A 22958-nucleotide genomic window follows, 5' to 3' on the forward strand; every position below is an offset into this window, starting at 1 on the left:
CCTGGAATAGCTTGGGGAGAATCTTCCATTTCTGTGCCCAGACAACATATGAGCTCTGCAGTTAGGTCACATATCTGGGTTAAACAAAGGATTCTGGGATAAGGGACTTTAATTTTTTTTGGACTATATTTATCTGGTGACTTCTGCTAGAAAACATTCATTCTCAAGAATGTCTAAAAAGGCAAAATTAGCCAAACTGCTGTACCAACCACTTCATAAGTCATTATGTTTTTCTGTAATTACTTTTAAGTAACATTGAATTCAACCCCAAGAAAATCATCCACACTCTGTTTGAGGTTTGGCCAGGGACAGGGCATTCTGATGTGTGATGTATAGTGTGGCTCTCATCAATCCAATCCAATATAGTCTAATAATCATTTATTAAGTAGCTACTACATGCAAAGCATTGGGCTAGTTCTGGAGATACAAATACAAAGTTTTTAAATAGTCCCTGCCCTCAAGGAGCTTACATTCTACTGGGAGAGGGGAAACAACATGCAAACATATAAGGATATAGAAATGACACTTTGAGAGGGAAAGGGAGTAGTAATGTCTAAGGAGATCAGGAAAGTGTTCCTATGGGAGATGGGACCTGAGCTGAGTTTTGAAGGAAGTTAAGGATTTTAAGAAGCAAAGGGAAGAAGGGAATACATTCCAGGCAAGCACAGAGACAAGACATGTGGTGGTGAGTTCAGGGGACAGTAAATGGGCCAATTTGACTGGAATGGAGAGTGTATGAAAAGAAGTAATATACACAATAAGACCAAAAAGGGAGTTTGGAGCCACATTGCAAAGGACTTTACATTCTAAGGTGAGGCAAGAGGAAACCATTAACAGTTCAGAACAAAATTATTTTGGCATATCTACAGAGAATGGGTTGTTGAGGGGAGAGACTGGAATCCTGAAGTTCAGTTAGGAGGCTATTGTGATGATCCAGGTAGAGTTGATCAGGGCCTGAGCTAGGGTGGTACAAGAAATATCAGGAGGTTAGGATGGACAAGATTCAGCAAATGTAATATATGGAGGGGGATGGGGAGGAAAGAGTAGAGAAAGCTTCATGGTTGTAAACCTGGTGACTAGGAGGTTGATGGTGCCCTGAACAGAAATACAGAAATATAGTGGGTTTAGGGGAATAAAGATGAATGAGTTCAATTATTTCTAATGCACATATTAATATTAATGAAGCTATTAATAATGTCTCAGGGCTTTTGTAGAGAGAAGCAAAATGTGTACATATAGACCAAAGTCCAGTTCCTGAGTACTTTGTGATATGAACCATGTTTGTATTACAAGAAGACAATCAAAATGGTGTGGTCTCACCAGACCAAAATAACCTTCCCCTCAGCCAAATAGCACACCATAAAATAACACAGACTATGAGGGTGAAGTTCAGGTGTGTTTTTTAATTATTATTTTTACTAACTTATGTCTTACAGCAGAAGGGAGAAGGAAGAAAAGTTGAGGGAGAAGGAAAATGACTATTCTAGACTGTTAAATTGGTTGGGATCCAATAGGACAGGAAAATTTGGCAAAACTATAACTACGTTATCACCACAGAGTCCTAGAGTGAAAATGTGTAAAAAGAGACAAGCAAAACTCTTCAGCTGTGATGAAAGTGATCATAAGCAATTAGGGTTTTATTTTCCTACATTGTATGTGGCAGGCATCAGTTGGCACAAATAAGGCTGTGAGATGCAGAAGCTGCTCCTCTGGGTTGACTTCATGGGTTGGCCATCTAGGACTCACTTCATCTTCAACCTTGCATTCAAGGTCAAGACAATTTGTTAGTGGAGATGATTTAAAATTCCATTTCCCCCCATTATTTTCTATCTGCTGGTGGTTTTGATTGACTGAAAAGGGATTATTTGTGTTGTTTATTCAACCATACTTTGTGTCATAGTGAGGCCCATTAAAATATGCAGCAAGACTTGGGTTATAAGGGAGTATAGACAAGGCTTCCCTAGAACCCAAGTTCAAAGGAAGGAAAGATATATATGTGACTTTATCTAGGGGACATGTCTTCTCATGAGACTAATGCTACATCACCACAAATGAATAATCACAGATGAATGGAGTCTTTTGCTGTTTCATTCTGAGAAATATGTCTCTTCTAATTTATACTAAATCTATCAGGCTGCCCACAGTTTAGAATTATTACTAATGTGCTTCTAAAGTTGAGGCAAAAAGGCTACACTCCTAACAGAGTGAATTTGGGGCTAAATGGACTTGAGTTATGAACTAAACAATCTAGGGAGTATTAGCATTTTCTATTCAAGAGGAAGGGAACTATCAAAATGTATCATTCATTGCCAGGGTTCTTTTTTTAAACTACAAGATGTCAGATGATGTGAAATGGTCATGAAAGGTTATTACACAAATCACAGAAATGACCACCATGCATCTAGTTATCCACTGGGCATATAGCAGGCTGTAGGGGAAAACTCTTTCTTTTTTCAAAAACCTGAAATTGTTTAAAAGGGAAGAATATTAATTGGCCTTTTTTTCTGAATGAAGATGAGATATAGCAGTGCCTGAGAAGCCAACGTTCACACTGTGTCAAACAGCTCTAGCAGCAGTTACTTATAGGATGTGAGCAAGTTGATTCATCTTTGGCAGTGATTTTTTATGTATCTAAGGAGTATGAGTGAACTGGGTGTGGGCTGAGGCTGGTGAGTGTATGTAGGGTTTATTTTTAGCTCATAGCAAATGACAATGATCACAGAAGATTTAGCACCTCAGTTGGCACCTTTTCTGGCCCAGAATCATCTGTCTGCCTGAATGAGAAAGGCATATTATTGGGTAACTTCTCTGTGATTTCTCCAGAACCTTAGTTGGCTCCTAGCAGGTCAGGCTGCTTCTAAGTGAGTTTTTCTTGCTTGAGAAAAAATTCTGTGTTGAAAATGAGACTAAAGCCTGGAAATATTTTATACTGCGTTATAGGTGTTTGGTTCAGGGGGGAAAAAAGCTATTTAAAAGGTCAAATGCATATTATTCCCTCTTAAATGTTAGTTTCTTATTGTTTAGGGTTTTTTTTAAGCATTAAGACTATATCTTTTGGCTTGAAATGGTAACTTCTTCTAGGTTTGATTTTTCGGTTTTCTTAGTAGATATTATAGTTTCCTCCATTATTTCTGCAAAGCTCTCTCCTATCTGAGAAGCCTTCTTGGAGGCCACTTTAGAAGCTTCCTCCTTCTCCTCTTTCTTAAAAGACAAAACAGGGGGTGAAGCTTTTGAGGCAGTCGAACTAAACATTCTGGATGGTACCACATAACCAGGATTGGGAGGTGGATTCAGCCCTGAAATGGTCATTCCACTGGTGCTGAATCGTGTCTCTTCACCTTCTAGCAGCTTCCTGTAAATCCAACAGAGAAAGAGAGAGATTAGCAGAAAATGTCCTTGAGAGGTTGAATCACCAACCCTAAGTCATTTAGAAAAGGGCCAGTTGGATTTGGTCTCAGTCAGGATTTTGAGTATGTAATTCTAAGCCCAGAGAACTGGGATGCTATTTATCCCCCGTACCAAACCTCACTGCATCTTAAAGGCATCCCACCCAGACAGTAGGCAAACAGATTTTTAAAAACGCAAATTCAACACCCCACCCCCCACTCCCACCACCTTTACCCTTATAGCACCACTATAACCCTTAGATATCTAGTAAAGAATCAGAACTTTTTAACACTTTGATTCTACTCAGCTCTCATGGAAAGCTGTTTTGTGGATGTGTGGGAAGAACCACTTGAACCGGAGTTCTGTGTCTCTTTTTTATTATCCCAAAGACAAGATGAACACAGTTACCCTCTGTTTGCCTCAGTTTCCTCAACTGCAAAACGGAGATAACAATAGCATATACTTCCAAGGATTGTTATGAGAATCAAATGAGATAATATTTGTGCTAAGTAAATACTAATTATTATTATTATTATTATTATTATTATAAGAAATTATTATGGTTAGGGCTTCAGAGAAACCTGAGAAGACTTGTATGAACTGATGTAAAGTGAAATGAACAGAATCAGGAGAATGATTTATAAAATAACAAAATTTTAAAGATGACTTTGAAAGACTTAAGAACTCTAAAAATAATACATAATCTAATAACCTAAGAGCTCAATTATAATACCAGGAGGCCCACATTGAAAAATGTTACTCATGTCCTCACAGAAAGATAATAAACTGAGAGTGAAGAATAAGACATTATTTTCTGGTCATGGCCAATATAGGATTTTTTTGGCCTATGTATATTTATTACAAGAACTAGAATTCAATTACCTGAATAGATTAGAACAGACCTAAATGGAGGAAGGGAAAAAGGTGTAGGTCACCCAGAAAGTGTTTTATTTGGGCTGTTGGCATTATCATACATTTACTTAGCTAACAGAAATAGAGTCAAATATCCACTTTGGTTGCATGCTTCTGGTGGCCCAAGCTTCTTTGAGCAATGTCTTTAAACAGCACTGTCTATAAGCTGGACATTACCTGTAAGCTGCAATTTCAATGTCTAGAGCCATTTTGACATTAAGCAGATCCTGGTACTCCCGCAGGTGGCGAGCCATCTCACTCTTTGTGTTTCTCAGGTCATTCTCTAGTTGTCCAATGCTATCCTGCAAAAGAAAAATACTGGCCAATTAGCCCAAACCAGCCTAAAGTCAAGGGTACTCCTATAGGGCCCATGACTCTGGTCATTGTGGAGATTCATAATGCCAGCTATGAAATATCCCACCCCTGGCTTGTCTCGTTACATTGTTCATCCATTCATCCATCCTTTCAACAAGCACTGATTAAGAGTTTAATCTGAAATTCTTTGTGATATGAGATGGCTTTCTGGGAAGAGGAGGGAGGAGAGATCCAGGAAGAAATTTAAGTGATATAAAAATAAAATGCATCAATAAATTTTTTCAAAAAGAGCTTATTCTGTGCATTGCTCTAGGTCCAAGGAGAGAATCAGGGTTTTTAGGAAGTCTTTGCCTTCATGGAGCTTACAATCTAGTTGGAAAAAATAATCCTATAATTGCATATCCTTTTTCTACCACTCAGTTTTCAGCAAGGGCTAAGGATCAAGAAATTCCCATTGAGATAAGAGCAGGACAGAAAGCTAAAAAGCCTCACCCAGCTGCCCTGTATCTTTTTCATGTTCTGATTTCCTTAGAATCATTATTCAGTAGCTACTATAGAACCACTTTACTTTTATTCAGTTGAAAAAGAGATAAGAATGGAATAGAAAAGTTTGTTTTAGATAAATACTAACAATGAATCAAATTTTTAAAAAATGTCATGGGGTCCAACTCCAACTTTTTCTAGGTACAAACTCAGGCCCAAAAGAAAGACTTTGAATTTTTTGTTCATGTTATTTGTTAGGTATTTGAAGTCACTAACCTGAAGAGATGTCACCACATTTCTTCAAATAATTATATCGGTGGTTTAGGAGGCATGGAAGATTCAGCAGACTAAGCATTATGTTACTCAAAACAGTGATACAGGTCAGTACATGAGCTGTTTAAGCTTTATTACACTATGTTTTCTAGGTAGACTCTCATCTTTTTGCTCTTTGGTCCTAGGTTCAACAAAGCCAGACTTGATGGTGAGAGACATAGTAAATGCTGCAAGAAGTCCAAACCTTCACATTCTAAGAAATAGCAGAAAGAACTTAAACTTTACTATATATTATTCTAGAAACAGTAGAACCAAGAAAAGGATAGACCCTGGTGAAATAGGGATAGAACAATTAACAATGAAACTTTAAGAGTAAGTGAGGAGGAATACAAATTACACAGAAGCAACAAAATACTCTAAAATCAATAAAGAATCATGAGGAATAAAACAAGGAAAATTCCTGGAGGGTTGTAGACATTTTATTTCAAGGTGCTACTCAAAGTGACACAAAATTAACTCATGCTGGCCTGTGATGAATTTTTACTGATGCCATCAAAGCTGATGAGATAGCTACATAGATCCTTTTCTGAAATAAAGATCATGTGAGAATTAAAAACAAAACAAAATAAAATGATCATTTCATGATTACTTCAAGATTGAAGACTCAGGCTTATGATATTTGCCTTGCCTTTTTTTTTTTTGGAACAGGGTTGGGGTGGTTCATTAGAAGTATCTAACTTCTTGATCCCATTTGGGATTCTCAGGTGGTTTGCCATTTTCTTCATCAGCTCATTTTACAGATGAGGAAACTGAAACAAGCAGAGTGAAATGATTTGTCCAGGATTACACAGATAATAAATATCAGATTGGATTTGAATTTAGGTCCTCCTGACTACAAGGTGGGTACTCTATCCCCTGTACCACCCTTGCTTTCCAATATATCTTGAGATAAATCTCTCTTCTATTTCCTTTTCTTCTTCCTTCTCCAATCAGAAAATATGATGTTTATATGTATTTAAAGTGCTTCGAAAACCTCAGAATAAATCTACCTCTTCATCCATGTATCATCATGATTATTAATGATTGTTGGTATTTAGCATTATTTAAAATCCATTTTTTAAACCTTTATGTTCCATCTTGAAATCAGCATTGTGCATGGTTCCAAAGCAGAAGAGCAGTAAGGGCTAAGCAATGGGAGTTAAATGACTTGCTAAGGGACATAGAACTAGAAAGTTTCTGAGACCAAATTTGAACTCAGGACCTCCTATCTGTAGACCTGGCTTTCAATTCACTAAGCCACATAGCTGTCCCCAAATCCATTTTGAATAACCAAGAATGAATTAAAAAATTAAGTTTACTTTAGCATCTGGGTAATATGAAGAGCCATAGTAACTAAAAGGGCAAATCCTTGGTCATCTAGAAATCTCAATGATACAGAAAGATGAATTTCACATGGGTTCTGAAGAATATAGGAATATAAATATCAGAATTTTATTGCTGGAAAAGACTCTAGCATTTGTAAAATGAGAATCAGAAGTTCAGAGAGGCCAAATGACTTATCAAAGGTTATAATTAGTGACAGAATTTTATTACCCATATATTGTGCCATACTGGTTCCTCAGAATTCCCCCGTACCATTTTCTTGAAAAAAGAATTATCCATGGTAAATGACTAAACCAATTGTCGCATATCAAAATAATGTATCTTTTTTCATTTTATTTTTCTTGCTTTTTTTTGGTTAAGTGGCAAATATGGAAATGTTTTGCATGACTTTACATATATAATTGATATATTGTTGGCCTTCTCAATGGGTGGGTCAGATTGTGGCTGTAAAGAATTCAGGTCTAAATTTTTTTTTAAATGGAAGTTAAAATAAATTAATGTTTTTACTTTAAATGAAAATAATAAAACTTTAGTCCTTTATTTAAAATGACAAATTTGAAGAATTCAAAGAAATATAGTCAAAATATTTCAAAAGAAAAATAGTAAAATTAAAAGAACAACATATACATTCATTATAACAACAAAAAACCAAAATCATATGTATACATAGAGACGATAGGAAGTAAAGAGTAACATTTTCTTAAAGTGTACATATTGTAATAGAATTGATTCTAATTCTATGGTTATATTAGATTTTATTGGATTTCTCCCTACCAAATATTGAGTTTGCAATGAAAATTAGCTTTTAAAAATTAAAAAATATTAATATAATGGTGGTCTCTCTTAGTCAAAAGTGAATATTGTCTATAAGGATAAAGCATTCTCCCCAAAGGCAACATTTCAGGAAAAGAATTTGAACCAAAACCATATCTCTTTATCATGAGGTCAAATGAGAGCTTGCATGCTGAAGACTTAATAGAAGCCATGTTGGAAGGGCTGTGTTAACACAAGCATTCTAACATATTGTTAGTGGAGCTGTGAAGTGATCCAATCATTCTGTATTTTGTTATATTTAAAATTAATATCTCTTATTCTTATTTTCCATAAAGTTTATTAATAACCACTTGAGATAGAAAAGGTAGATAAACATAGATTTAAAGTCTTTTCCTTATTCTAAATTTGACCACGTGCAGCCCCCTCCTGGAGAAATCCCTGTCTCTCCCTCACCTGCCTCCTCTGGCCAAAGTTCTGTCAAAAGACCCAGGTGGGCTCCCCCCTTTTATTTATGTACAGGGACACAATGCTGGCATGTGAAGAATGCTGATGAACTGGGTCAGCAACCCAGGAGGGGGAGGGGATTGTAAATCTTGAAATTTCTCAGACTTGTGAATGTTAAAAATTTCCACATTGAGGAATCCTCCATTGGAACAAATTCCCTACTGGAAACATTCCCCATTTTGATGTGAGAACTCTCCAGGATCAGAAATGGGAGGACCTCTACTCCACCCGTACTTAAGATTGCTTTAGGGGAGAAAACTCCTTGCTAAACAATGAAAGTACTTGGATCCATGCTTATGATGAGGCTTGGAGATAGGATCCTTGGAGATAGATCCTTTTGGAGGAGGCCCTTTGAAGATCTCTTGAGAAGAAGTCCCTTGGGAGGCTGACTCTGGCTGGAACTCCCTCTGGGGAGACTCTGTTCCCCAGACATCCTTGCTTAAGACAAATCTTGTGGTGAGTGATAAAAAAACTGACTGATTCTTTCTCTCTTAAGACTCAGGTCTAGGCCATGTTGGCTTAAGGCCCTTCATACTTATACTTTTCTCTCTCTCTCTCTCTCTCTCTCTCTCTATCTCTCTCTCTCTCTCTCTCTCTCTCTCTCTCTCTTTCTTTGATTACTCATTGTATTATTAATTAAAATCCTCTATAAAACCCAGTTGACTTGGGCATATTCATAATTTGGGAATATATTCCCTGGCGACCACCTTATATTTGATTTAAAACCAAGACACTGTAGTGAAACATATTTTCTGTGGTCAAATTTACTCACCTACTCTTATATCTATCACAATTTATAACATCAATTCTTTTAACTGCCACAGTTTATGGCATACAACTATTTTAAATTTTACAGGATGAACTTCCCTCAACAAAATTTTTATTTAGAATTATTCAATAAAAATGACTTCACTGATCATACCTTATGACCCAGCAATACACTAGTCATATGCCCAAAAGGAATGAAAAAAAATAGAAGGAAAGATACCATATATAGAACATAGCCACAAATAACACTTTTTAAAGTTCCTAAAACTGGAAACAAAGCAGGTACTCATCAATCAGGGAGTCAATAAATACATCGTGGTCCATGAATAAAATAGAATATTGTTATGCTAGAATAAACAACGAGTACTCCCTGGGGAAATGGGAATGACACTGAAGAAAACAAAGATGGGAAAAACAGCTGGTCTAAATCAAGCATACATGGAAGAGCTCCATATTGAAGTTTTTGAGGAACTAATTTTTTTCTTCAATTACATAAAAAAAATTTCTAACCTTCACTTCTTTTCTTTTTTAAGTTTGAGACAAATTTTCCTCTTCTCTCCTGTCTGAGACAGGAAGCAACCTGATAAAGCTTTTACTAGTGTAAAACATCTTGGATTTCATATTGGTCATTTTTTTAAAGAAAACTCAAACAAAAGTGAAAGATGGTATGTTTCAATTTGCATTCCGACTTTATAGTTCTTTTTCTCAAGGTGGATGGTGTTTTTCATCATGAGTCATCAAGGATTTCCTTAGCTCTTTAGGATTGCTAGGAATAGCTAAATAATTTATAAATGTTCATCATAAAATACTGCTGTTACAATATTGTACAATATTCTCCTGGTTCTGCTCACTTCACTTTGCATCAGTTCAGATAGGTCTTTCCAGGTTTTAAACCCTTACCTTCCACCTTAGAATCAATACTATGTATTGGTTCCAAGGCAGAAGAGTGGTAGGGCTAGGCAATGGGGGTTAAGTGACTTGCCCAGGGTCACACAGCTAGGAAGTGTCTGAGGCCAGATTTGAACCTAGGACTTCCTTGTCTCTAAGCCTGGCTCTCAATCCAGTGAGCTACCCAGCTGCCCCCCTTTGCAGGTTTTTCTTAAATCATCCTTCTCATCATTTTTTATAGCACAGTAGTATTCTATTACAATTAAATACCACAACTTGTTTAGCCATTCTCCAATTGATGGACATCTCAGTTTCCAAGTCTTTGCCACCACAAAAAGAACTGAATATTTTTTTGTACAAATTGGTCCTTTTCCCTTTTTAAAAATCTCTTTGGGATACAAACCTAGTAATGGTATTTCTGAACCAACCGATTCATAAGGCATCTGAAAAATTAAAGAAATCATAGATCTAGAGCTAGAAAGGGTTTTCTGTAGATGATGAGGTCCTTCAGATGCCCCTCTATGTAAATGACATTATATCAAGCCCCAGAAAATTGCAGAAACTGATCAATGAGATCCATAATCATACATGCAAAATCTGCTTTAACTATCCACACAGGGCAAATCAAGTGGATGAAAAATATCTTCTGTCCTGATTATAGCATATAAGATGACCACTCATTAAACTTGTCCATCAATGTGTGTGTATATGCCCACACATATATGTATATTGGACAAATATTACAAATATACCATGAACTAGGTCAAGAACTGGAGAGGAGAAGGGAAGTAGTTTAGATTGCCTTTGAGAAATCGAATAGTTCTTTTAATAACCCCAAGCTTCTCCATGAAAGAGACCATCTTTTTAATATTAATGTTTTTCAAGTAACATATGGTTGTGAATCATGGAATATTATGGTTTTTTAAAAACTGAATGTCAGAATCAGTCAAAGGGCAATGGAGAAAGACATGGTGGATGTGAGCAGACTACAATACATTACATTACATTACTGCAATACATTACAATGGAAAATGATGCCAGAAAAGTGATTTAAGGGTCATTTTAAAAAGAGTTGACTAGAAAAGATATGTAAGAAGATTTATTCTTAATACGGTATTATTTTTCTTTCTAATACTGCTCTGTAACATTGTATTTTTCAAGTCTTTTCCTCATTCCTTTATCCTGACTGACATAAGAATGCACCTTATATTCTGTGTCTTAAAGCAGCTTCTAAATAGGGATAATTGGGGGACAACTAGGTGGTTCAGTGGATTGAGAGCCAGGCCCAGAGATGGGAGGTCTTAGGTTCATATCTGTACTCACATACTTCCAAGTTATGTGACCCTGGGTAAGTCACTTAACCCCCATTACCTAGCCCTTACCACTCTTCTTCCTTGGAACCAATACTTAATATTGATTCAAAGACAAATGTAATGTTTTAAAAATAAATAAGTAATAAAATAGGGATAATTAAGATTGATAATGTGTGCTACATGCTTTCTAGTAAATAAAACTAATTTTGGCTAAATATGTACAGTAGTGGAACGTCCATGTCCCTGATTCCTCCACTAGAATGAACAATGAAAAATCAATTTTAGGAAGCAGCTAGGTATCTCAGTGGATAGATAGACAGGCCTGGAGTCAGGAGGACCTGTGTTCAAATTTGGCCTCAGACACTTCCTGACTATGTGACTCAGGGCAAATCATTCAACCCCTATTGCCTAGCCCTTACTGCTCTTTTGCTTTGGAACCAATACATAGTATTGATGCTAAGACATAAGATAAGGGTTTTTTTTTTAAGTCCATTTTATCCAGACCCAACTTGATTTCTTTATCTGGATCAGCAAGGATATTAGAATACTATGAGCATGTGACTTTCTTCCATCATCATGAGGAAATCAGGAAGGGACTGGAAAATATTAGCCCACCTTTTTCTTTTGTATCCACAGATTAGAGATGATTTGGTTTGTCTAGGGGAGAATTGGATAATGGGCTTCCAAAATTGTTTCAAATAATTCAAGACTCTGAATGAGCTTGTCTTTGATCACAGAGAGAGATCAAGGACTAATTAATTTATTAGTTATTAGTAGCCTAGTCAGTAAATTGATTTTTCTTACTCAGAATCTAGTCTCTCAGAATTTTTACTCTTCATGGATGTGTTGATTACAAAACAAGAGCAAGGAATAACAGAAGGACAATCTCCATTAGTATCCATTCAATATCAAGAATTCATGAAGGGGCAGCCAAGTGACTCAGATGATTGGCTTGGAGTCAAGAGAACATGGATTCAAATCTGGCTTTAGACACTTCTTAACTTGGCAAGTCACTTAACCCCACTTGCCTAGTCCTTACTTGTTTGACTTAGTTGTTACTAAAACAAAAATTAGGATTAAAAAAGAGTACATGAAGAGAGCTCCCAGAACATCACGGATAAGGTAAAGATGGATGGATGGACAAGAGTTTCACAGTATGAGTGGCATGGATGGATTGTAAATGACATAAATCAAAGGAGTAGCTACATCAATGTAATAATATGATCCATCAAAATATTAGAGTAAGAAATGATTAATATGAGGAATCCAGAGAAACTTGGAAAGATTTATGTGAACTAATTCAGAGCAAAGTAAACAGAATCAAGTGAACAATATCCATAACAGCCATGAAAATATAAAGACATTGGTATTCAAATAAATTCAGTGACCAATGGACTCTAGAAGCCCATGTCCCTTCCTGTAGTAAAGTAGCAGAAAATGTAATTAGAATGAGACTTATGCTTTAAGACATCATCAACATGTTGACATGTGTTGCTTAATCTCACTTCTTTTGTTATATGGGCATTGTAAATATGCATGTTTGTATATATATATACATACATATATATGTATATGTCTTAGTCTATATTGAGAGTCCTCATCTCCCTCTTTTTCAGAATGTGGCAGCATAATAATTTGCTTTTTTGAATCTGCTGCAGGCTTTAGAATATAAGTTGGAGGGGATTTGGGGAAATGTCAGTGTATGAACTATATAGTCTATGGCCTTTGTGTGACATCTATTTTACCTATTCATAGATCTTTTTCTTCCTACCTATTTGTTAGTTTTAGAGATGAGGTTGATGAATCATTTGAAGGTAGAGGTGAGAGTTAGGGTTAGTAACTATAATTTATATCAGATGCTCTACTTATTTGTTTTTTGGCTTAAAAAAGTAGTTTTTGCTCTCAATAGCTGGAAATGTCATGGAAAGCTGATATGACTCCCTCCTCTTCCCTCTTCTCAGTTACCTATTTATATCTTTTTTTCAAAAACACTATGTAATTCAGCACTTATTCTGAATAATATAGTATCGCTCACATGAAAATCTACTATATAATTTCAGTTGTCTGCTCCCCTGGAATGTAGAGCTTCAGGCTTAGCCTGAGGGAGTTGCATGGAAGACCTTATATCACCTGAAGAAACTTCCTTTTTAAATCACTAACATCAGCACTTAAATTCAATTTATTTGAGATGTCATTCTAAGTTTCCTTTGAGGTCATAGTTTCAGCCAGGTTGGAATAAGCACAGCACTGTCATTCTGTAAATGATGTCTTCCTTAAGTATAAGTTGAGTATATAATTGAAGACAAAGAGAACTGTCCTTTTGGAAAAGGACTCCCCTTTCTTCCTTTCTTTTCTAGAAACAAAGAGCAAAGTATATCCAGAGTATAAAAATAAGGGGATTTCTAAAAGTGAAAGATAACTCAAGGTTATCCAGGGAAAAGAAGTGCAAAGAAAAGATAGATGAGCAAGCAGAAAACAAACAAACTCTCTGTCCTGGATTGTAATTTTAAAGATAAATTTCTCTAGCTCTATATTTACATACTGTCATTTCTCCCTCACCCACCCCACCACTTTCAATAGATAGACCCCATATGCAATTTAATTAGGCTAAGCTCCAATTTCATACTGGTGAGAGCACAGCAGCCATTACACTTCTCCCCAGAGACTACGAAATAAGAAGCATCAGCAAAATCTTTCAAGGAAGCATCTTCAGCTCTCAAAATCTGTGGTTGCCTTTTCATTATTGGGCTGGGTCACTGATCTCTTTCTGAGAATATAGTCCCTCTGCTCTTTCATAAAACCTTGCATTCATTCCAAGAATGTGAAGGAAATGGGAGAAATGATATAGGGATTGGAATTCCCCTCTACAATGAATGGGATTGACCTCAAAGAAAAGAGGTGGTTGTATTTGACTTGTGCTATGCCTTAATAACAATGGTATTTCCCTTCCTTCAGCTACCCTACCCCTCCTGGTCTGTGTCATATCATTGTTCACTTGATTATGCTATCTTGAGTTATTTTTTGTTTCATATATATATGAATTTTGTCTCATCAACTATAACATAGAGATCATGATCTAATACTTATTTGTATCCCTTCTATCTAGTACAATGTTGAATGTATACAGCAAGGTTCACTGTATAGCTAACTTGGCTCTTCTGTGTCCTTCCCCTACCTCCATGTAAGGACAAGCTTATAACATAAGATGTGCATCAGGCTTCTGGAAAATTCACTGATTGGTCTTTCTCTGAAGCAGAAGAAAGGGGAATGGCATTCTTGCTTGCGCAGTAAAGAGGGAAAAAAATCCAGGACAGTTGAATCTTAGTGAGGAAATCATGGTGCTTTGATTTGACCTGTTAAGAAATTCCTTGAAGAAGAATATATCCCTTCTGAAGTCAATACCCAGCAACTTCAACCCTCCTAGGACAGAAGGTGGGACTATGAGCCACACCCAAAGAAAATGAAATAGCTCAGGACTGTCTGTCTTAACATCTCATTCCACTCCCATGAGCAACTCCACTTAGTACAGAAAGGAATTACTGGGGCAGAGAAGGAGAAGACAAGGGAGGGGGAGGGAGGGGGAGTTGCACTGCAGAGCTGCAGATGCCGCATTTTTCCTGCAGCCCTGGGTCTGACTGCCCATGCTATTGTGTGACCCTGAAAGCCTTTCAAAGGAAAACAGACAACTAAGCATCACAGATACCACCCCTTCCTCTTTCCCTCCACTCCCTAAGCCAAGAAAGGGAAAGATGGATGCCAGACTAGCCAACTGGATACCATACTACCAAACAGAAAGATGTGCCTTTAAATTATTCTAGCCTGGGCAACTTCTTTTGCCACAAAGCTAGTCTTTCAGGAGTCACTTAGTCCTTCTCTCTAGAATCTAGGAAGGATCTCAGATATAGTAGCACTCTATGAATTCAGAGTGGATGGAAACAGATTCAGATATTAAGTAGAAAACTTGGGGTTTAGAATGTTGTGATGCTGTTCAACTTTATTTTGATGTGTTCACAGTAACTCCTAACAGTAGGTAAAAACAGAGATCTCTCCAGACCTGCTTAAATAAATAACAATCAAATCATAATTTATATTTTAACACTTTACAAATAAATCACTATATGCATTGAAAGTAGGAATGTTTGCAGATATTGTTTCAACGATCTTTAAAAAGTTTACTCTTCAGATAGCTCCCATCTTATTTACACAAATTATTTTTCTCAAAACACTTTCTTCTTAAACAGTGTAAAGGTACAAAATCCAACTTAGATCAGTCTTGATAATCCCAAATTTATAAATTAATGGAGGTCAAATTAATGAGGCTTTATTGTGCTCTTAAGTTAAATCATAGAATTGCCATTCTTTGCTAGCACTCCCCTCCTCCCTGCTCCTTACATTGCCTTTTGTCCCTTTTCTGGTCAATCAGACACATCCTACAGCAAACAGGAAGGTGCAGTAGCCATTGTTTGCTGGAGATGGGTGAGGTACAAATAGGAAATATCTGTTCAGGAACACGAAGGGTAGTTGAAAAGGAACTAGTAAAAGCTTACAACTTCCCTATAACAAAGAAGTCAGGCTCTTGATGGACAACAATCAAGCAATAAATAGACAAATAAATAAGTGAAAATCAGGGGGAAGGGTGCTTTTAAAAAGAATCTTACTGTGCCAATGCAAAGAAATAAATTTTTGTAAAAAACATACAAAAGCAAGATTTTATGCCTCCTATGAACGACTGCAGGTGGCCAAGAATACACAGCTGCGAGGGGTGGAGGGGGGAAGGAAAACAATTGTCTAGAGAGTCCATAACCAAGCCTCCATTGGCGAATGATAGAAGGAAATCTATCTCGACTGAGAGACTAGGAAAATCGAAAGGTGTTGAGACTGACCTAGTACCATGGACAGCAATCCTCCCAGTCTGGTGTTTTTTTTTTTGTTGTTTGTTTGTTTTATGCCATTTAACCTTTAGCTCTCCGTTTCTATCTATACAGGTCCTTAGCAGAGGGGCTGCCCTAGAGACAGAAACTGGGGTCTGCACTCCAGGGGTGTGAAAGGTAGAGGAAAGCGAGTAGCTCAAACACTCCGCCCCTTTCCATTTCCACCTCTTCTTTAATACAATCACTTTTGTCTACGTTTGGAGAATAATATGGTAGGCTTCTAGTTTCTCTGAAGATCAATATTAGGGTTGTGACAGGAAAGGCTGCCCACTCCATTATTGTGTGAGTATATCTGCTTTAGGAGGGGTCAGGGAGAAGAGCTGGGCTTTTAAAAAGGTTAGGATCACTTGGATAGGGTACCACTAGTGAAGTACATAGTCTGGTACCACTTACCTGAAAGCCAGCCACCTCAGCACTGTGCCTTTCCTCCATCTCCAGAATCTGCCTTTCCAGGGACTCATTGGCTCCCCGGAGCCCTTCGATCTCTATGGTGCGTGCCTGCAGCTGGCGACGATATTCGTGGATTTCCTCGCGGCTGGCTCTAATGGCTTCGGTGCTACGTGCCGCTTGCTCGTTCAAGTTGGCAAATTTAGACTTGTACCACTCCTCAGCGGATTGCAGGTTCTTGGCTGCCAGAGACTCGTACTGGGCACGGATCTCCCGCAGAGCCGAGGTCAGATCTGGCTTGGCCACCGTCATGTCCACCTCGGCCGAGGCCTGGGACGATGCCTGCAGCGTCGCCAGCAGCTCAGACACTTCCTCCTCGTGCACTTGCCGTAGGAAAGCCAACTCGTCTAATAGCGCCTCCACCTTCTTTTCAAGGTCCAGTCGTGCCAGGGTGGCGCCATCCACATCTCGCTGCTGCGCTTTCAGGGCGCGCTCTGCACCCTCTCTCCCGCGGCTCTCCTCCTCGCATCGTGCCCGCAACCTCTGCACCTCTTCCGCCAGTCCGTCGCGCTCCAGCAGCGCCTGAGTCCGCGCGGAACTAGCCTCCTCCAGCTGCGCCCGGAGCTCCCTCAGCTCACGCTGAAACAGCTCGCCAACGCGCGAAGGCTCAGCGTGGCGCTGCCGCAGCGCCGCCAATTCGGCCTCAAGAGCACGATTCTGGGTCTCCAGCTGATGTACCTTTTCGATGAACACTGCAAAGCGGTCGTTGAGACCCTGAAGCTGCTCTTTCTCGTTGGTGCGGATGATCTTGTATTCATTGTTGCGCGCTGCTGCCTGGCTCAGGTCCAGGTTTTCTGGCCCCGTCCGGCGGTAGCTCAGCCCCAGCCCCAAAGAAGAGGAGGCGGAACAGGCACCCGACGAGGTAACATTGCAGCGAGACAGAGACTGAGATCTGAAGCCCCCGGAGCCGCTGCCCCCGAAGCGCGATGAGAGGCGTGAGCCATCCCCAAACACTTTCCTGTAGGAGGAGGAGCAAAGATAATGGTCCGAGCTGAAGCTCATCATGCAGGTGACAGCTAGGCTACCGAGCAGAAGACTAGGCTGAGCGCGGCTCTGGGCACCCAGGTTATAAGGCGCTGGAGGCGGGGTTGGGAGGGGAGCGTAGGAGGCGGGGCGTTCGCCGAGAACCATGGAAAAGAAAGATTCACGTAAGAGGCATAGCTACGAGTGGTGTGTTAACAGGGTGGGGTGAGGGACATCACACTGCAGCAGCGCAGTAGATGGAGCTGAGTGGACTATCTGGCCAGAGGACCCAAGGGACCAAAACTGCAGGCCCGAGCTGTGTGCCCTCTCCTCCAAGAAGGAGCAACCTGACTCTCCGCCAGCCCATTTCCCCTAGCACGGAGGTCTGCAGGGAAGTGACTTTTGTCATTCCCACCTCCAAATCACCCTTTACCGTTCACTCAGCATCATACAATCTAAAAAAATACTAAAGAATCATTCTGCCTATGAGCCTGTGGTCCGTTCTTCTCCTTTATTTTCGAATATTCCTCATTCCCAAATTCTGGAAGTATCTGCCCCATCAGACTAGAGCTCCCCAATAGCAGGTAACATCTCTTAGAAGCCAGCATTGTCTTCCTCTTCCTCTTCATACCACTGGGTATCCCAGGGGACCGTTTCTACCCTTTATACCTCCTAGATGGGGAAATCTCCTCCATCACAAACTGAAGCCACTTGAAACATTTCTTAAAAGGAGAGAAAACAAGACATGCAGCCCAAATATTAGTAGCATGGAAAGATCACTAGAACTGGGATGACTGGAAGGGAGGGAGGGGGGGGGGAGAGAGAGAGAGAGAAGAGAGAGAGAGAGAGAGAGAGAGAGAGAGAGAGAGAGAGAGAGAGAGAGAGAGAGAGAGAGAGAGAGAGAGATTATACAGAACTTACCAAAGAAAAGAAAGTGTCTTCAAGGAAGTGTCTTCAGGACAAGGAAGAAGTGTCTTCAGGAAGGATGGAGCCTTCCTGAAGGATCATTAACCAAATTTATAAAATCATGTAGGATAAGATCAGAGATTTTTTTTCCCTTTAATCAAATCCCACAATTCTAGAATGGGAGCCCTTTCCTTTAGAAAAACTAAAAGGAAGTAATATGAAGACATAAAAAGAAGTATTAAATTCTCATAGAATATTCATTCAGTTCGACATTTATTGAGTGACTATTGTGTACAGAACACCATTCTGGGAAAAATAAAAAATTTAAATGTGAAATATTTCCTACACTGAAAAAAAGTGCTAACCTTGCAATATAATTATCTGGGTTTAAATCTTGACTCGTCCACTTTTATTATCTGGCTGATTTTGGACAAGTCTCAACTCTCTGAGCCTCAAATCCTCTTCTGTAAAGGCAGAGCATTGGACAAAATTACCTCTAAGGATCCTTCCAGCTCTGAATCTATGATCTTAAGATCTTAGCTTCTAAAACTTGCTATTTTAAGAGTTGGTTAGAAATAAATTCAAGAAGGATTTCAGTAAATTCAGTAAATGCATAGATGTTGTTGCATGTCTTCAGCTTGCAGAATTTTTATCAGGAAAGATAATCATGCCTTATCACAATTTCCCACCATACTTGTCAGAATCAGACTTCTGAACTAGATGAACCAAGAAGGTGATTTTTAGACATTTTTTATGTTCATGTGAAGACTATTTAAGTTTTCATTTACTTAGAGTTTGGTGGTTTTCAGAACATCTTTGGTTAATAGTTGTAAGTTCTTATCTCTTTGATCAATCATGAGTATGGTATGAACTTTGGAGTCCTTTTTTTCAATTAATTTGAGCTTTAGGGGAGCCACTAGAGTTTCAGTTCCCTCATCTATCAAGTAGTGATAACAATATTTGCACTGTCTATTTTATGGAGTTATTGTGAGGAAAGTGTTACATAAAAATGAACAATTATGACTATAATCCATTTCAATAAGTTGCTTCACTATCATTTCAACCAAATTTTTCCAGAGTTTCCAAAGAATGGTGAACTGATTTGAGTTTCACCTCTTCTCACCATCCCATATTAATGGTTTCAAAGCAACAATCAGAATGGAACAAGTCAGGGAGAAAACAAAAGCATTAAATAGTCCATGAAAGATACAATCAATTCTGGAATAACAATAAATGACTAAGTCAGAACAAACCAACTAAAACTTCAAGTGGGAAAAACATTTTCAACTCTGGTTTTTAATTGGTCCTGGCATTCCCAAATCCATTCTCCATTTCCAATTTTAGCTAATATAAGAATCAATTATTTCAATACAGTGTTTTCCTGGCTATGAATAACAGTGACTGAACCTGAAGCCACCAATTTCTTCCAACTGGCCAGATTTCCCTGGGGAATAACATGCCTCTTGGCAGTGATAGTTATTCTTCATTTCCCTTTAGCATCAGACATATGAATCACTAAGGAAATTTTCATACCTTTTGGTTAGCCTGATTCTATGGTTTTTCCTCTCGTTTTCATCCTTCTAGACCTCTGGATCATTTAATACTGTTGACCATTTCTAACACAATTATCGTAATTTCCCACCATACCTATCAAAATCAGTCTTCTGGACTAGATGAATAAGGAGGGTGATTTTTAGAAGTGTTTTTGTGTTCACATGAAGACTTTTAAAAATAATTGATACTATTATTAGTAATGTAATTAGAGGAGGTCTCACATAAAAGTGTAATTAAATTAAAGGAAGAATCTCATGCTCAGATGGTATATAGTGACAATCATAGCTGGGCAATTTTAGGAAGAAGGATGGGGTTCAGTTGCCTTGAGGTGTATTTACTTGTTTGCACAAACCCAGATGGACTTGGGAGGGGTGTGGTTAGGTTTCCCATAAGTTTTTCTAACATGAATGGGAATGGCTGTGCCTTTTCCCATGTTCTGAATGACAGATGTGCAGGGTTGAGTAGAAGCCAGTGGAGAGCAGTGTTTGGTATCTACATTTCTCTTCCCCAGGTGTCTTGGAAGCTGTAGCAATACTTGATATCTCAATTTTGGGGGAAGGACTCTGACATTCAGACCATTCATCTACAATTCAGGCTGCCTTTTTCATAAGATTAACATTCCCATTTTACAGATGAGGGAAACCTAAAAGTGGAGAGCAGTTAAGTAACTTGTCTATTCATAGTCATTATCATAGTGAGGAGTTTAATTCAAATCTCCCCACTCCATATTCAGACATATACCGCCCTGTTTTACTGATTACTGTTTACTGATTCAGAGATTGTTCTGATATTTATAAGAGAAGGTTTGAAAGCCATGTATGTAACTCATACCTTGGTTTCCATTACAGTTTTTTTTTCTCTCCTACTTTCTGCTATGATCTCTCCTTTTAGGTCAACTTCAATGGCTCCTTTTACTTCCAAACCTTCTCTCTATACCCTAAATGTTTTGGAGGTTTTTTCATTTAGCAATCTCATCCACTCCAAAGACTTCAGTAATCACATCTATGTAGATGATTCTCAAATCTTCCTTGCTGCAGACCCAAGTTCCACACTTTAAAAATTCCATAAATATTTATTATTATATGTCTGTTGTATGTAGAGCACTATGATGGGTTCTAGGTGAGAAACAGAATTTAGATATGATTCAGGACCTGTCCTCATTAGGTTTATAGATTAATAGTTAGTTTGAATTAATAAAATCATAACTCAAATTTTAAAAATTAAAAAAAATATATATTGTATGATACTTTTAATCTTTAAATTATAGTTATTTCCCACCCATCAACCTCCAGTACAGAAATCTTATCCAACAAATTTTACAATAACCTGTCCTAGTAATCACCCACCTCTCTATTGTCATGGAGGAAGTATATTTGATTTTCTCTCCTATTTGACTTCTTTTATTATTTTAGGTATTTTTAATTTTAAAAATTAAAATATATTTTATTTTCCCAATTACATATAATAATAATTTTCATCATATGTTTTCCAAAATTGTAAAACATCTCTCTGTCTCCCTTCCCTCCCCCCACTCAGAAATGGTAAGCAATTTTATCTGATCCATACATCATACAAAACACATTTTCATTATACAAAACCAAAACCCCAAAATAAAACCATAAATACACTGATGTGAGAAACAATATGCTTTGATCTGCATATGATTCCAACAGTTCTTTCTCTGGATGTGGATAGCATTCCTCATCCTAAGTCCTTCAGAATTGTTCTAGATCATTGCATTGCTGAGAATAGCCAAGTTTTCACAGTTGATCACCATACAGTATTTCCCAGTTTGTTGTTTCTCTTCTTATCTTGGTCACATTGGTTTTGTTTGTGCAAAAGCCTTTTAATTTAATATAATCAAAATTATTCATTTTACATCTTATAATATTTCTGGGATTTTAAAATATTTTTGAGACCTTTGATTTCATAAGTATAGAAAAAATCTAAATGAAGAAACTTCCTTTGAATGTAAATCAGCAATTACTCATTCATTTAGAATTAGAGTTACCTGGACCAGTTAGAAGTTAAATCACTTGTCTCATTTACAGAGAATTGTTCTTCAGCATTTGGGCCTTTAGGACTTCAAACATTCCAGTGATTTTATGAGTAATCTCATTTCCATTTTTTCAATGGCAACTATGCTTTTATGGCTATAGAGTAGAGTGCAGTAGAGACAGAGGGTCAGAATGTCAGAAGTGATGTTGATACCAGTTTTTTTGTCTTCCAACAGTAGTGACTAAAGTTCCCAGCAACTTCTCCCTTGGTTTTCAGAGAGTAGCCAAAGTAGAGGGGTTTACAGCCGTGGAATCTACAGTGTGGTGCCCTCCTACTACCATCTGACACAGTGGAAACTAAGATTCAGGTTTAAAAAAATGTTTTTGTTTTAAGAATTTTATTTGCTTACAGTATTTATGGAACTATAGATTTCACATGTTATGAAAAATGAATATTGTCTGAAACCAGTGTTTTTATTTACTTGAGAGGTAAGCACAAAAACATTAGAGAATTATAGAAAATTACTAGTGAAAAAATGTTTTTCATGTTACCAATTTTATTTTGTGTACTGAGTTTTGTGGGTTATTTCATGGTTAGTGTATATTTTTAGAATTAATGTTTTGTTATAAAGAATTGTATGCATAAAGTATGTTTTCATCAATATCAGGTGAAAGATTACACTTTTTGGTGATTATTGATAGCTTTGATTTCTTCATCTGAAAATTGCTTGTTCATATACTTTGACCATGTGTCAGTTGGGGGATGGCTTGTATTCTTATGAATTTAACCTACTATTTCCCATAGGTTCAATGTATCAACATTTGCATTTTTTATTTTTGATCCACTTTCTGGGAATGTTACACCCCTCTCCCACCAACCATCCTCCTCTCTCCTACAAAAGTTAAGGATTGACTATAGTAAATTACAGAGGCAGGACTTGAAACCGGATCTTCCTGTTTAGTTTTCTATATAAACTAAGGTTAGCTTTCTATCATCTGCTTCTTACTTCCACAAATCTTCCCATTGTTGTTATTCAGTCAGATCCAACTCTTCCTGATCCTATTTGGAGTTTTCCTGTCAAAGATAATGGAGGGGTTTGCCACTTTCTTCTCCAGCTCATTTTACGGAAGAAGAAACTGAGGGAAACAGGGTTAAGGGA

General features: G+C 37.8%; 1 protein-coding gene across 1 annotated transcript; it reads right to left on the minus strand.

Annotated features, from left to right (window-relative positions):
* Positions 1-363: 363 nt before the first annotated feature.
* Positions 364-17824, minus strand: INA (internexin neuronal intermediate filament protein alpha). Its single transcript, XM_001369041.5, has 3 exons — positions 16325-17824; positions 4477-4601; positions 364-3352 (listed from the first exon to the last, which is right to left on the minus strand). Exons 1-3 carry the CDS (start codon positions 17507-17509, stop codon positions 3046-3048), a joined length of 1617 nt encoding a protein of 538 aa, XP_001369078.5. The 5' UTR covers positions 17510-17824; the 3' UTR covers positions 364-3045.
* Between the last annotated feature and the right edge of the window lie 5134 nt (positions 17825-22958).

The sequence above is a fragment of the Monodelphis domestica genome, chromosome 1 (genome assembly GCF_027887165.1).
Source record: "Monodelphis domestica isolate mMonDom1 chromosome 1, mMonDom1.pri, whole genome shotgun sequence".
In the NCBI taxonomy this organism is placed as follows: Eukaryota; Metazoa; Chordata; class Mammalia; order Didelphimorphia; family Didelphidae; genus Monodelphis; species Monodelphis domestica.

Bases quoted from the DNA above. Each gene is read 5' to 3' on its own strand.
- INA (XM_001369041.5), bottom strand. From the start codon at position 17,509: ATGGTTCTCGGCGAACGCCCCGCCTCCTACGCTCCCCTCCCAACCCCG. The intron at 4,602-16,324 runs GTAAGTGGTACC...TTTCTTTTGCAG, and splicing joins CTGAGGTGGCTGGCTTTCAG to GATAGCATTGGACAACTAGA. The intron at 3,353-4,476 runs GTAATGTCCAGC...TTGGATTTACAG, and splicing joins ATTGAAATTGCAGCTTACAG to GAAGCTGCTAGAAGGTGAAG.